Source organism: Mustela nivalis, assembly GCF_964662115.1.
Source record: "Mustela nivalis genome assembly, chromosome: 19".
Classification (NCBI taxonomy): Eukaryota; Metazoa; Chordata; class Mammalia; order Carnivora; family Mustelidae; genus Mustela; species Mustela nivalis.
The window spans coordinates 23,287,459-23,301,728 of record NC_139038.1 but is presented as its reverse complement, the minus strand read 5'-3'; the positions used below and the strand labels follow the sequence as shown (position 1 = coordinate 23,301,728).

General features: G+C 35.2%; 1 protein-coding gene across 7 annotated transcripts in view; it reads left to right on the top strand.

Moving 5' to 3' along the window:
- Positions 1 to 14,270, top strand: part of LOC309854548 (phospholipid-transporting ATPase ABCA3-like) — a 294,363-nt gene that overhangs the window by 188,416 nt on the left and 91,677 nt on the right. For all 7 annotated transcript variants that reach the window (XM_082713827.1, XM_082713826.1, XM_082713828.1 and 4 more), the window contains 4 exons: positions 46 to 200; positions 8,895 to 9,050; positions 9,362 to 9,572; positions 12,016 to 12,166. In XM_082713827.1, coding sequence (XP_082569953.1) covers positions 46 to 200; positions 8,895 to 9,050; positions 9,362 to 9,572; positions 12,016 to 12,166 — 673 coding nt within the window. The remainder of the gene's footprint in view (positions 1 to 45; positions 201 to 8,894; positions 9,051 to 9,361; positions 9,573 to 12,015; positions 12,167 to 14,270) is intronic.

The window sequence follows — 14,270 nt, the reverse complement described above, 5'->3', positions numbered from 1 at the left end:
TCTCACCAATGCTCAGCTTCTTTTATGTCTTCTGCTTAATCACAGGTTGTTACCCTCCAACTAGAGGAAATGTTTATATTCATGGATTTGACATCTCAGAGAACATAATTGAGATTCGAAAAAACTTGGGCTTCTGTCCACAACATGACATGTTGTTTAATGACTTGACACTTTCAGAACACCTTTTTTTCTACTCTGTGGTGAGACAGAAATGTTTTAAAACTATACAGTATATTTATTTTCTCTTTTGATATATAGACATGTGAAGTTTAACATTCAGCTAGCACCAGAGAATATTTTCATTATTCCAAAACACTCCCTCATGCTATTCCTACACTTGATCTTAGCCAAAAGGCTGAGAAGCGATTCCCTCGTGTTGTTCCTTTGTAGTTGTCCCTATCCCACCCTGGTAATCACTGGTCTATCCTAATCACTAGTGTCTTGTCTTATTGAGAATACCATATAAGTGGAATCATATGGTATGTAACCTTAAAAGATTAGCTCCTTACACAGAGCATAATGCCTTCAAGATCCATCCATACTTGTATGATCAGTATACGTTTCTTTTAATTGTTGGGTAGTATTTCATATTTAGACGTAATGCAGTACACCAATTAAAGGACACTTGGATTGTTTACATTTTGAGTATGAACAAAGCTGCTCTGAATTTCATGTGAAGTTTTTTGTGTGTAAACATAATTTTCCATTTTTCTCAGAATAAGATTACGGGATCATATTGTAAGTGTTTAACTTTATAAGAAACTATATAGTTTCTGTATAGTCACTGGAGTGACTGAACCATTTTGCACCCCTACCAGCAATGCAGGAAGATTTCAATTGCTCTGTATCCTTGCCAGAATTTGGTATTGTAATACTTTTTAATACCTTTTTTTGAAAGGGAGAGAGAGCTCAAGCAGGGATGGGGGAGGGAGAGGGAGAGAGAGACTTTCAAGCAGACTCCACACTCAGTGCACAGCTCGACATGGGGTTCAGTTTCATGACCCTGAGGTCATGATCTGAGCTGAAATCAAGAGTCAGATGTTTAACCAACTGAGCCACCGAGGCACCCCTTTACATCTTAGCATTTTAACCATTCTAGTAGATGTATAGATGTATATCCTCCTGGCTTTAATTTGCATTTCATGAATGGCTAATGGTGTTGATTATCTTTCACATGATTATTTCCCATTTATACCCTCTTTGATGAAAGGCCCTTTGTACACTTTTAAAATCTGGGTTAATTTTGTTACTTAATTTTTTATAGTTCTTTATATATTCTGGATATATGTCCTTTGTTGGATAATGTGCTTTGCAAACACTTTCCTATTTTTGTAGTTTGTCTTTTCATTTTCTTGGAAATGCTTTTTACAGAGCAAAGGTTTTTATTTTTTTTTATTTTTTTATTTTTTTTAAAGATTTTATTTATTTATTTGACAGAGAGAAATCACAAGTAGTTGGAGAGGCAGGCAGAGAGAGAGAGAGGAGGAAGCAGGCTCCCTGCTGAGCAGAGAGCCCCATGTGGGACTCGATCCCAGGACGCGAGATCATGACCTGAGCCAAAGGCAGCGGCTTAACCCACTGAGCCACCCAGGCGCCCCAGAGCAAAGGTTTTTAATACTGAAATCCAATTTATCACATTTTTATCACATTTTTCTCAAAGGATCCTGCCTTTGCTGTCTTTTCTAGACTCTGTTCCTAACCCCCAAGACATGAAGATTTATTCTGTATATTCTATATTTTTTTATTTTCATGATACACTTAGATCTATGGTCCATTTGTGGGTTAGTCTTTGCTTAAAGGTATAAAATGTAGATCTAAGTTCATTGTCTTGCATATAGATGATCAAAGGTTCTAAAACCATTTTTCAAATATACTGTTTTTTCATCTTTGACTTGCTTTTTGCATTGTCAAAGATCAAATGGCCATATTTCTCTGGACTTACTTATCAACTCTCTTTTAATGTGCTATTGATCCACACTGCCCTGATTTGTATATCTTTATGGTACTTCTTAATATGGGATAATGCTATTCATCCAACTATATTCTTTTTCAAAAGTGTTTTAGCTATTATAACTGTTTGACCCTTCCAGATAATTTGTGTATTATCTCTTTTGTGTCTACAACAGTAGTGCTGTGAGTTTGGTATTAGATTAAACCTGTATATCACTTCAGAGAAAGTTAATATTGTTACCATGTTGTGATTTCAAACCCTTGATCATGGTATTTCTCTCTGTTAATTTAAGTCTTTGCTATCATTACCATTTTTAGTTTGCAGTATACAAATCCTTTATATATTTTTTATTAATTAATTTATTTTCAGAAAAACAGTATTCATTATTTTTTCACCACACCCAGTGCTCCATGCAATCCGTGGCATCTATAATACCCACCACCTGGTATATTTTTTTCATTATTTGGATACTTAAAATGTTTTTTGATTTCCAGTTGTTCGTTGCTTGTACATAGAAAAATGATAATTGTATGTTAACCTATTATTCTTTGACCTTACTAAGCTCACTTAATGGGCTTAGGATGGGTTTTTTTTTTTGTAGATTCCTTGGATTTGTGCATAGACAATCATATTATTGGAGAATGGGGATAGTTTCTTTGTGCCAGTATGTTTACCTTTTCTTCCTTCCTTCCTTCCTTCCTTCCTTCCTTCCTTCCTTCCTTCCTTCCTTCCTTCCTTCCTTCCTTCCTTTTCTTCTTTCTTCTTTCTTTCTTTTTTCATGACACACTGGCTAGGAACAGCATAATGTGTGGGCATCCTTGACTTGCTTCTGATCTCTAGGGATAGCATTCTGGTTTTCACCATTAAATTTTTTTTCTGCAGATACCCTTTATCACTGTGAGGAAGTTCCTTTCCTTGTTTTTTTAATTTGATTTTAATTCTAATATAGTTAGCATACAGTGTTATATTACTTTCAGGAGTACAACATAGTGATTCAACAATTCTCTACATTAGGGTACTGCTCATCACACTAAGTGTACTCTTAATTTCCTTCACCTGTTTCAGCCACCCCTGTTCTAGTTATCATCTATTCTCTGTAGTTATTTAAGAGTCTGTTTTTTGGTTTGTCTCTTTTTTCCTTTGGTCATTTGTTTCATTTCTTATATTCCATATATGAAATGAAATAATTTGATATTTGTCTTCCTCTGACTGATTTATTTCTCTTGGCATCCATCCATGGTTTTGCAAATGGCAAGATTCCATTCCTTTTTATTGCTGAGTAATATTCCTGTGTGTGTGTGTGTGTGTGTGTGTGTGTGTGTGTGTGTGTGTATCACATCTTCTTTATGTGATTCAATGTTATTTAATGCCCTGTTCGTGTGGCTTCTAAAATGATCTGCATTCTCTTTCTAATGTAAGCATTTATTGCCATGATTTTTCCTCCTAAGCACTCCTTTGTTGTACCCCACAAATTTTGATATAATTTTTTATATTTTCATTTTTATTCAGTTCAAAATATTTTCTACATTCATTGAGATTATTCTGTGACTCATCACTTGCAAGTATGATCTTTAATGTATAAGTGATGGGAGGTTGTCCTACTTTCTGTTATACTTTAATTCTATTTTGGTCAGAGATCATATTTTGTGTAATTATAAGTGTTTTGAAATTGCTAGGGTTTTATGACTGAGGATATGGTCTGTCTTGGTTACTATTCCATATGCACTTGAGAAGAATATGTTTTCTGCTGTTTGGTTGGAATTTTCTGTAAACATCAGTTAGATTCAATAACTTGTTCTTGTTTCATTCTTCTGTATATTTGCTGATTTCTGTCTGGTAATTCTGTTACTTAGGAGTATTTCTGAAATATCCTATTATAGTCATGTATTTTTCTATTATTTGTTTTCATTCTATTCATTTTTGTTTCCTGTGCTTTAAGTTCTGTTGTTAGAGGTATACACATTTAGGGTTATTATGTCTTACTATTCTCTTAGGAATATGCAGTGTCCGTCTTTTGTCTCTTTTAATTTTTTTTGTTCTGAAATAAACTTTATCTGATATTAGTATAACATTCCACCTTTCTTCTGATTTGTGCTTTTTGTCAATTAAGTTCAATTAGCCAACATATAGTACATGAGTGGTTTTTGATGTTGTGTTCAATGATTCTTTAGTTGCATATAATACCCAGTGTTTTGTGTTTTCATGGTGTATCTTTTTTAAACACTTCACCTTAAACTAACCTATATAATTAAATTTTAAGTGAGCTCATTGTAGACACTGTGTAAAAAAGTCATGTTTTCTATACAATCTGAAAATTTCTTTTAATTGATGTGTTTAGATAATTTAGTAAATTATCTAAATTAAAAACTAGTAAAATTATATCTAAATCTATCCTTTTATTATTCTCACTTTTTTTCTCTGTTTGCCCTTTCCAGTTTTATTTTGGGTTATTGGTTATTTTTTTAGTATTCCATTTTAGTTTGTCAATTCTGATGTTTACTATATTTCATATATACTTCCAGTGTTTGCTCTAGACATGGCAAAATACAGCCTTAGCTTTTCACAGTTATTTAGAATCAATATTTTCTGACTTTATTTGGCATGTAGAAACCTTACCAATTACTTGTAGGTTTTTTTTTTCTTTTCAGCGTAACAGTATTCATTGGCATCTTGGTTCTCTCCATAGTTTGGCGACCGTCGCCATTGCTGCTATAAACATTGGGGTACAGATGGCCCTTCTTTTCACTACATCTGTATCTTTGGGGTAAATACCCAGGAGTGCAATTGCAGGGTCATAGGGAAGTTCTATTTTTAATTTCTTGAGGAATCTCCACACTGTTCTCGAAAGAGGCTGCACCAACTTGCATTCCCACCAACAGTGTAAGAGGGTTCCCCTTTCTCCACATCCCCTCCAACACATGTTGTTTCCTGTCTTGCTAATTTTGGCCATTCTAAGTGGTGTAAGGTGGTATCTCAATGTGGTTTTAATTTGAATCTCTCTGATGGCTAGTGATGATGACCATTTTTTCATGTGTCTGATAGCCATTTGTATGTCTTCATTGGAGAAGTCTCTGTTCATATCTTCTGCCCATTTTTTAATCTGATTTCTGTTTTGTGTGTGTTGTGTTTGAGAAGTTCTTTATAGATCGTGGATATCAACCTTTTGTCTGTACTGTCATTTGCAAATATCTTCTCCCATTCCCTGGATTGCCTCTTTTTACAACATCAATTCTTTTTTTATTAATTTATTTTCAGCATAACAGTATTCATTATTTTTGCACCACACCCAGTGCTCTATGCAATCCGTGTCCTCTCCAATACCCACCACCTGGTTCCCCCACCCTCCCACCTCCTACCCCTTCAAAACCCTCAGGTTGTTTTTCACAGTCCATAGTCTCTCATGGTTCACCTACTCTTCCAATTTCCCTCAACTCCCTTCTCTCCATCTCCCCTTGTCCTCCATGCTATTTGTTATGCTCCACAAATAAGTGAAACCATATGATAATTGACTCTCTCTGCTTGACTTATTTCACTCAGCATCATCTCTTCCAGTCCCATCCATATTGCTACAAAAGTCGGGTATTCATCCTTCCTGATGGAGGCATAATACTCCATAGTGTATATGGACCACCTCTTCCCTATCCATCCATTGAAGGGCATCTTGGTTCTTTCCACAGTTTGGCGTACTTGTAGGTTCTTTATCCTCTGCTGTGTATGCTATAGTTGTCATATATTACATGTAAAAATACTGAAAACATCAGATAATACTATATTTTTCACTTAAAACTATCTAGTATGTTTAAAGAACCATAAGAAAATAACAGTTATTATATTTACTATTCCTTTACCATTCATAATGTTTTGGGCTTTCTATATTGTTTCTCTTCTGTTTGCAAAATATTCTTTATCACTTCTTTTATGCCAATGCTCTTGGCTAGTTTCTCTTAGTTTTCCATCACTTGAAAGTACCTTTTATTTACTACCATTTTTCCAGAATATTTTTGCTTGACATAGAAATCTGGGTTAACAGTTCTTTTCCTTCAGCAGTTAAAATTGTTACTCCACTGCTTCCTGGATACCATGGTTTCTGATGAGACCTACAAAGTCATCTGAATTGTTTCTCCTATAAATAATTTGTCTTTTTTCTCTGGGGGCTCTCAACAATTTTTTTGTGTTTACTTTCAGCAATTTAGTTAGGATTTGTTTGGTGCAGATTGCTTTGGGTTTATCTGAATGGAGCTTTAGTCAGCTTCTTCAATCTGTAGGATTGTGTCTTATTCCAAACCTCAGAAGTTTTCAGTCATTATTTCTTCAAATATTATTTCAGCCTTATATTCTTTCTTCTCTCCTTCTGGAACTTCAGTGTCGTGAATGTTCGACATTTTGTTATTGTCCCAAAAGTCCCTTGGCCATTGGGTTTTTTTTTTTTTTTAAGTTTTTATTTAAATTCCAGTTAGTTAACATACAGTGTCACAATGTTTTCAGGTGTACAATTTAGTGATTCAATACTTACTCATAACTCCTCATTTTTTTAATCATTTATCTCTCTGTTGTTCAGATTGGATAATTTTTTTTAATTTTTTATTTTTTATAAACATATATTTTTATCCCCAGGAGTACAGGTCTGTGAATCACCAGGTTTACACACTTCACAGCACTCACCAAAGCACATACCCTCCCCAATGTCCATAATCCCACCCCCTTCTCCCAAACCCCCTCCCCCCAGCAACCCTCATTTTGTTTTGTGAGATTAAGAGTCACTTATGGTTTGTTTCCCTCCCAATCCCATCTTGTTTCATTTATTCTTCTCGTACCCACTTAAGCCCCCATGTTGCATCACCACTTCCTCATATCAGGGAGATCATATGATAGTTGTCTTTCTCTGCTTGACTTATTTCGCTAAGCATGATACGCTCTAGTTCCATCCATGTTGTCGCAAATGGCAAGATTTCATTTCTTTTGATGGCTGCATAGTATTCCATTGTGTATATATACCACATCTTCTTGATCCATTCATCTGTTGATGGACATCTAGGTTCTTTCCATAGTTTGGCTATTGTGGACATTGCTGCTATAAACATTCGGGTGCACGTGCCCCTTTGGATCACTACATTTGTATCTTTAGGGTAAATACCCAGTAGTGCAATTGCTGGGTCATAGGGCAGTTCCATTTTCAACATTTTGAGGAACCTCCATGCTGTTTTCCAGAGTGGCTGCACCAGCCTACATTCCCACCAACAGTGTAGGAGGGTTCCCCTTTCTCCGCATCCTCGCCAGCATCTGTCATTTCCTGTCTTGTTTATTTTAGCCATTCTGACTGGTGTGAGGTGATACCGCATTGTGGTTTTGATTTGTATTTCCCTGATGCCGAGTGATATGGAGCACTTTTTCATGTGTCTGTTTGGCCATCTGGATGTCTTCTTTGCAGAAATGTCTGTTCATGTCCTCTGCCCATTTCTTGATTGGATTATTTGTTCTTTGGGTGTTGAGTTTGCTAAGATTGGATAATTTTTATTGATCTACCTTCTAGTTCATTTACCCTTTATAATTTCTGTTCTACTACTGTTGAGTATATCTAATGAGCTTTTTGTTTGGGTCACTGGATTTTTTTGTTTTAAGGTTTCCATTAATTTTTTCTTTATCTTGATGATACTTTCTACTTTAATTCCAGCATCTGTGCCATCCTAACATTGATATCTGTTGATAGTCTTTTCCTAAGTGAGTTGAAATTTTTATGATTCTTTGTATGCCAAGTAATTTTTGTTTTTATCCTGGATGTTTTTAAAAGTAACTTATGAGACTGCATCTTGTTTATATGTTATCTGTGGGCTATGGTTTTAGTGTCAGCTTTGAAGTCTTAGCAATGATGATCCAGTCTCCCCCATGTTAGTTAGTTCACATCTTGGTAGGGGTTTACCTTAGCATAATTTTAAAGTTTGGTATGCTAATTAGGAGTAGATCCAGGTATGTAAATGATGGGATAAACACATGTGTTCATAAAAAACTTTATGGTAATACTTTCCTGCTCCTCTCTCCTTTTACCTAACCAGTATTTCCTGGTTACTGAAGATTCCTTTCTCAGTCCTCCAGCCAGAAATTGTACACTTCATGATTGTGCCATATCCAAGTGGCTGGAAAACAGAGAAGGTGGTAAAGAGCAACTGGGTCTGACCCTGTCCTATTGGAGCCATGGTTCTACTTAACTGAGAAGTTTCCCCTCCCTCAGTATTTTGGCTTTTGCACAATTCCCTTTCCTTTCTACTCTTGCCACCATCCCTGCCACAAGACTCCTAAGGGGTTGGGACACAAAAGGACAGCAAAAAAAAAAAAAAAAAAAAAAAAGAAAGAAAGAAATTGGCCCATCCACACTCTCTCAAAGCTTTAAGGTTGTTTTCTTTTGCATTCCCCAAGCCAGAACTACAGAATTTCTCCTTAATCTCACTCTATCTGCACTATCAGGGTTTGGATACTTTGTGTTCAGGCTAAGAGGATACAAGAGATGAAAAATGATAAACCCAGTGCTGGCTCAGTGATACTTCAAAATCCGGTGTTCTTTCTGATGCAACTGCTAATGTTTACTTTTTATTGTTCTCCAGGTTTAATAATTGAGTTCAGTGGGAAATGAAACCGGGGGTGAGCGGTGGGAGATGGTTTATTCCATCATACCTAGAAAATAGAGATGTTTCTTTTCTCCTTTTCTGAGCTTCAGGTATCTATAAATCTGAAAATAAATTCTTTTTTTTAGGAATTCTCCTTTAGACTCAAAGAGAGGCAATGGGGAAAAGACACTATGTATCTGTGAGAAAAGAGATCATATAAAATGTTTTAAGGGTGTAGTTGCAAGAAACTTTATTTATCTACATAGATATTCAAAGACAGTTATCTGAAAACATTCCAAGGATAAAGTTGGATGCACTATGTAAATTCTGCCTCCTCTTTTTAGGTAAAAAGAATATATCAAAACATGTATTGTATGGAAATTGACCATATGCTGTCTACTTTTAACCTGCTAGAAAAGCGTGATACATTTTCAAAGTCACTGAGTGGAGGAATGAAGCGCAAACTCGCCATCATCATAGCACTCATAGGGGGCTCCCAGGTATTAAGGAAAAGAGGATGAAAAGGGGAGTGAGGAGGCATGAACCATGGGTTGCCAACTTGTCTAGAAAACTCAGCTGACAAAACCCTGAGAGTTGGTATGAATCTTAAAGAAATGCTGCCAATGATAATTATAAGGAATTTGTCTTATTTGGTTCAATTCTCATAATATGATTTGGGATTATCTTTTTTCTGGGATTTTTAATCACTATGTACAGTCTAGATTCTTTATCTTAGCTTAAATAATAGCAATTATCTCACAAGTAGCCTAGTATCAATTATCAATGGTCAAGGAATTCTTCTGGTTTTTAGGTAGTGATACTTGATGAACCATTATGTGGCTTGGACCCAGTCTCAAGGAGAGCCACCCGGGATCTCCTTCAACAGTATAAACAGGATCGTACGATCTTAGTGGCCACCAACCACATGGATGAAGCTGATCTCCTGGGTGACCGAATTGCCATCATGGTCAAGGGAACACTGCAGTGCTGTGGCTCTTCTGTCTTCCTGAAACAAATATATGGTTCTCTCTCCCTTTGCTCATTCTTGGGATATTGATGCCTTAGTAATATACTGCTAACACGATTTTAATTATATGTTATCTACATAGCCAAAATTTCAGTGGCTCCCTCTATCCTACTAATTAAATATCAGCAGTTCTAACTGGTTTTTAAGGCCATTTGCAACTTGGATATTCCTTATATATATTTATCATTTGTTCTCCAACACATACATTCAGACTCACAAAATATCTTTGTCAACCTACAAAGGCCATGCTTATTTCTCCCATTTTGCACTTAACAATGTTCTTTTTCTGTAGAATATAGTTGTATCCAAATAGATTTACATTGTTGAATAATTAATTGGCTGATGAGAAAAGGAAGTAGAGAAATAAGTCATGTCTGATCCTAATTTCTCATTTGCCAAACAAGTATTAAATCCTCACTGTGATGAGATAATGAGATAACTCTAAAGTATGATAATTGACAGTAAAGATTTAGTACAGAATGAAAGCACCATACACCATTCAACTATAGAATAAAATAGTTGTTGACTTTAATTAAAGTAGAGGGCTTTTTTAGGAGATAAAACTGATATATCAAACAGTGAATTATTGAGTAAAATTACAATAGTGAGAATTCAAAATTTGAGGGTATAAACATAAATGTAGATAATAAGAATGAATTGGTTCATCCTTCACTTATGCCATATTTTAATTCATTCAACTCACATTAATTATTTACTCTATGCTAGTTATTGTTTTACTGACTTTATATGTCATATTTAATATTCAAAACAACCACCTCATTTTATAGAATATAAAACTGGGCCCTAGGTAAATTTTTTAAAATTATCTGAAGTCATATTTATATGCCCATTTAGGTATTCAAAATTTATGATCACCTTATGGGTTTGAGTTTGTGCAGTTGACTTATAATCCAAAATTAGATTTATCTGAATTGGGTATACCTAAGTTATGAGCCACATCATTTAAACAGAAGTCATTTATAATTTCTAACAGCATTCACTGATGTTACTAATTATTGATAAGTTAGTACATAATGCATAAGTAGGTATTTTAAAAGATCTAATACTTTGGAATATTCCAGTCCCTTCCTACATGCTAAACTTTAAATATACTTAAATTTACTTCTTACATCCTAATCAAAAGCCTAGGATTTTCGTTTGCTTCCTTGATGGCATAAGACATTAAATGTTGGTGTTAGCATTCAACTCTCAGTAGCTACCTCACTTCTCTCCAAAAGGAGGGATTTTCTATTCAGTTTCGAGAGCATGAGACAATTGTGTCATGATTCCTGAGGAATGAAAAACAATTCACCTATCAATTTGTAAGTAAAATAAAAGGAGTTTTTGGTTCCAGTAGCTAATAAATAATGGATAAATCACTTTATTCTCAGGATGTAGTTGCCTCTTTGTAAAATGCAATAATGTCTTCCATTCAATAAGCCAAGTAAATAAACCAGACTATCTGATAAGATTTTTTAGATATATATATTATATATATATATATATATATATAAAGTGAATATTAGGGTTTTATATATATATAAGTGAATATTAGGGTTTTAAATATATTTTTATATATAAAAATATATAAATATATAATATATAAATATCTAATATCTAATATATATAATATATATAAATATCTATAAATATATGTAAAACTATATATAGTTTTAAATATAAATATATATATATATTTAAAACTCTAATATTCACTTTTTTAATCTTAAGAAGAAACAAATGCAAATAGAATGACCATTTAAAAACATATATTTAAAAATAATGATGGTTTTCTCTAACTCCAGAAACAATTTCTCTGTATAGGGGAAACACTAAGTTAACAGTTCCCTGATGTCTTTAAAGTCACTAGTCAAAAATCCTGTTCTCAGGTTTCTTTCAACACTTACTATATCCCTTTTCTGATTTATTTTTTTCTAACACAGTATATATTTTAACTTACTCCTCTTTATTATTGTCTGCCTCCTTTGACTAGAAAGTAGCTCTTAAGAAGGCAGAATTTTAATATGCTTTGTTTGCTGCTCTATCCCTTGAGCCCAGTCAATGCCTGATATACACTGAACAACCAATAATGATAAGTAAATATTTATCAAAATTACAGTTTCAAGAGTAATAGGTAGCCAGATTATAGGGGACTTTCTTCATACATCTGTCTTCATACATACATATATACTTTTTCATACATACTAAGTTTCATACATACTAAGTTATTATTATACACTAAGAAAATTATAGAGGGAGTTGATGTTTATACAATATCTTGGTTCTTGGAGTAGCACTTGAAAGTTTTAGGTGTGAGCCTTCCTTGGGTCTTCTTTGTGGACCTAGGTAACTTGAACCATGAAGAACCAGGTTTGGGATTACAAGGAGATTAAAAGTATGAAAATGCTTCATGTGGTCTTTTAAATGATTTCTCTCAGGTGCTGGATATCGCATAGTCATGGAGAAGGAATCACATTGTGATGTTGAAAAGATCTCGGAAATAATTCACTCTCATATTCCAGAAGCTACTGTGGAAAACTTTACTGGAGCTGAACTATCAGTTATCTTACCCAAAGAATATACACAGAGGTAAAGAGTCAAAGTTTTGTATGGATGATTTGGGTGACCAGAAAACATTTTTAATTTTCTATGTTTAGCAAACTTAGTGAGTAATATTTTGCCAATAAGCCAGGTTTCCAATTACAGCTGTCTGTTGCTGACTACATTTGAAAATTTTGTAGCTTAAGACTTCTCTCGTTGAACAAAAGGATTTCCTCATAAGTTTAAGTTCACACAAAGCTTATTTGATTTTTTAAGTGTTTATTTAAATTCCAGTTAGTTAACATACAGGGTAGTATTAGTTTCAGGTATATAATATACTGATTCAACACTTACACCCAGTGCTCATCACAACAACTGTACTCCCTAAACTCCATCACCTATTTAACCTATCACTCTAACAATATCCCCTCTGGTAGCCATCAGTTTGCTTTCTATAGTTAAGAGTCCGTTTCTTGATTTGCCTTCTTTTATCTTTTTTTTTCCTTTGCTCATTATTCATTTGTTTCTTTGTCTTTTAAATTCCACATATGCAAGGAATACCAAACATTAACTCCAAGGGATACATGCTCCCCTCCATGTTTATAGCAGCACTATCAACAATAGCCAAATTATGGATATATCCCAATATCCACTGACATGAATGGATAAAGATGTGGTGAGAGGAGTTAAGATGGCAGGGGAGTAGTGGGACCCTAAGTTTGTCCCATCTTTCAAATACAACTAGATAGTTACATAATTCTGGACACCTGAGAAACCAATTAGAGATTTGAGGAAACAAATGTTGCAAATCTACAAGTAGAAAAGCAAACATCCTTTGGAAGGTAGAAGTTGCCGAGACTTGAATCCAGTGTGATGTAGCTGAGAATATGGTGCAGGGCAAAAAGCCTGCCTAATGAGGCTACTTCAAAGTTTTACAAGCAGCAGAGTGCAGAATTGGAGCTTTTAGAAGTTTGCTAAGGTAAGGGATGTGCCTGGCTTAAAGGAGCTCAGGTAGTGAAGCAGGGTGGAATCCCAGGTGTGACAATGTGGTCTGAGGTTCCCTGGGGTTACAAGAGGAACAGATGGTGCCTGAGTGCCACAGAGTTACCAGGCATAAGAGCATGGAAGCCAGCTGAGAACAGTGAGTCTAGGTGCCAGCTTTCTGCTCTGTGTTGCCGTAAACTGCGAACTGCTGTGCATTTCTGTGACTGCTTTCCTGTGATGGGTCCGGCAAAAGGCAGAAGCATGGCAAGACCCTCCCCAGGATGAAGAGAATGAAGAATGCAGGTCCACACGGGGGAGTCCTTAAAGTTTAGAGTTTTGAAACTTGCATGCCTGAGATAAAAACCCTCAGTCACAGGCCAGGTGAACAGAGAGTTCTGATGGAAACCGGGGAGACAAGAGTGATTGCGTTTCCATGAAGGCTCACTGAAGAGTTAGGGGTGGAGGGTGTGAATTTTCAGCTCCATATTCACCATTTTTTCTTTCTTCTTTTGGGATCTAGTTTATTGTAACAAACAGACCAAAACACATTCAGTATCCAGTTTTTTTTTTTCTTCTTTCTCTTTATTCTTTTCTAGACAGAATGACAAGATGGAAAAATTTGCCCTAAAAGTAAGAACAGGGGATGCCTGGGTGGCTCAGTTGGTTAAGTTGATGCCTTCAGCTCAGGTCGTTATCCCAGGCTCCTGGGATCCTTGCATTGGGCTCCTTGCTCAGCAGGGAGCCTGCGCCTCTCTCTGCCTCTGCCTACTGCTTTACCTGCTTGTGTTCTCCCTACCCTCTCTCTCTGACAAATAAATAATAAAAGTAAGAACAGGAAGTAGTACAGCCAGGGATATAATCAATATAGATATAAATAAGATGTCTGAACTAGAATTTAATGTGATTATGAAGATACTAACTGAGTTGAAAAAAGCATAGAAGACACTGGGGAATCACTTACTATAGAGATAAAAAAAACTAATATCTAGTCAGGCCAAAATTAAAAATGCTATTACCAGACGCAGTTCCAAGTGGAGACCATAAAAACAAGATGAACAAATTAGAAGAGTGAATCAGTGATCTATAAGACAAAATTATGGGAAATAAGGAAGCTGAAAAGAAGAGGGAAAGAAAACTATTAGATCATGAAGGTAGATTTAAATAACTT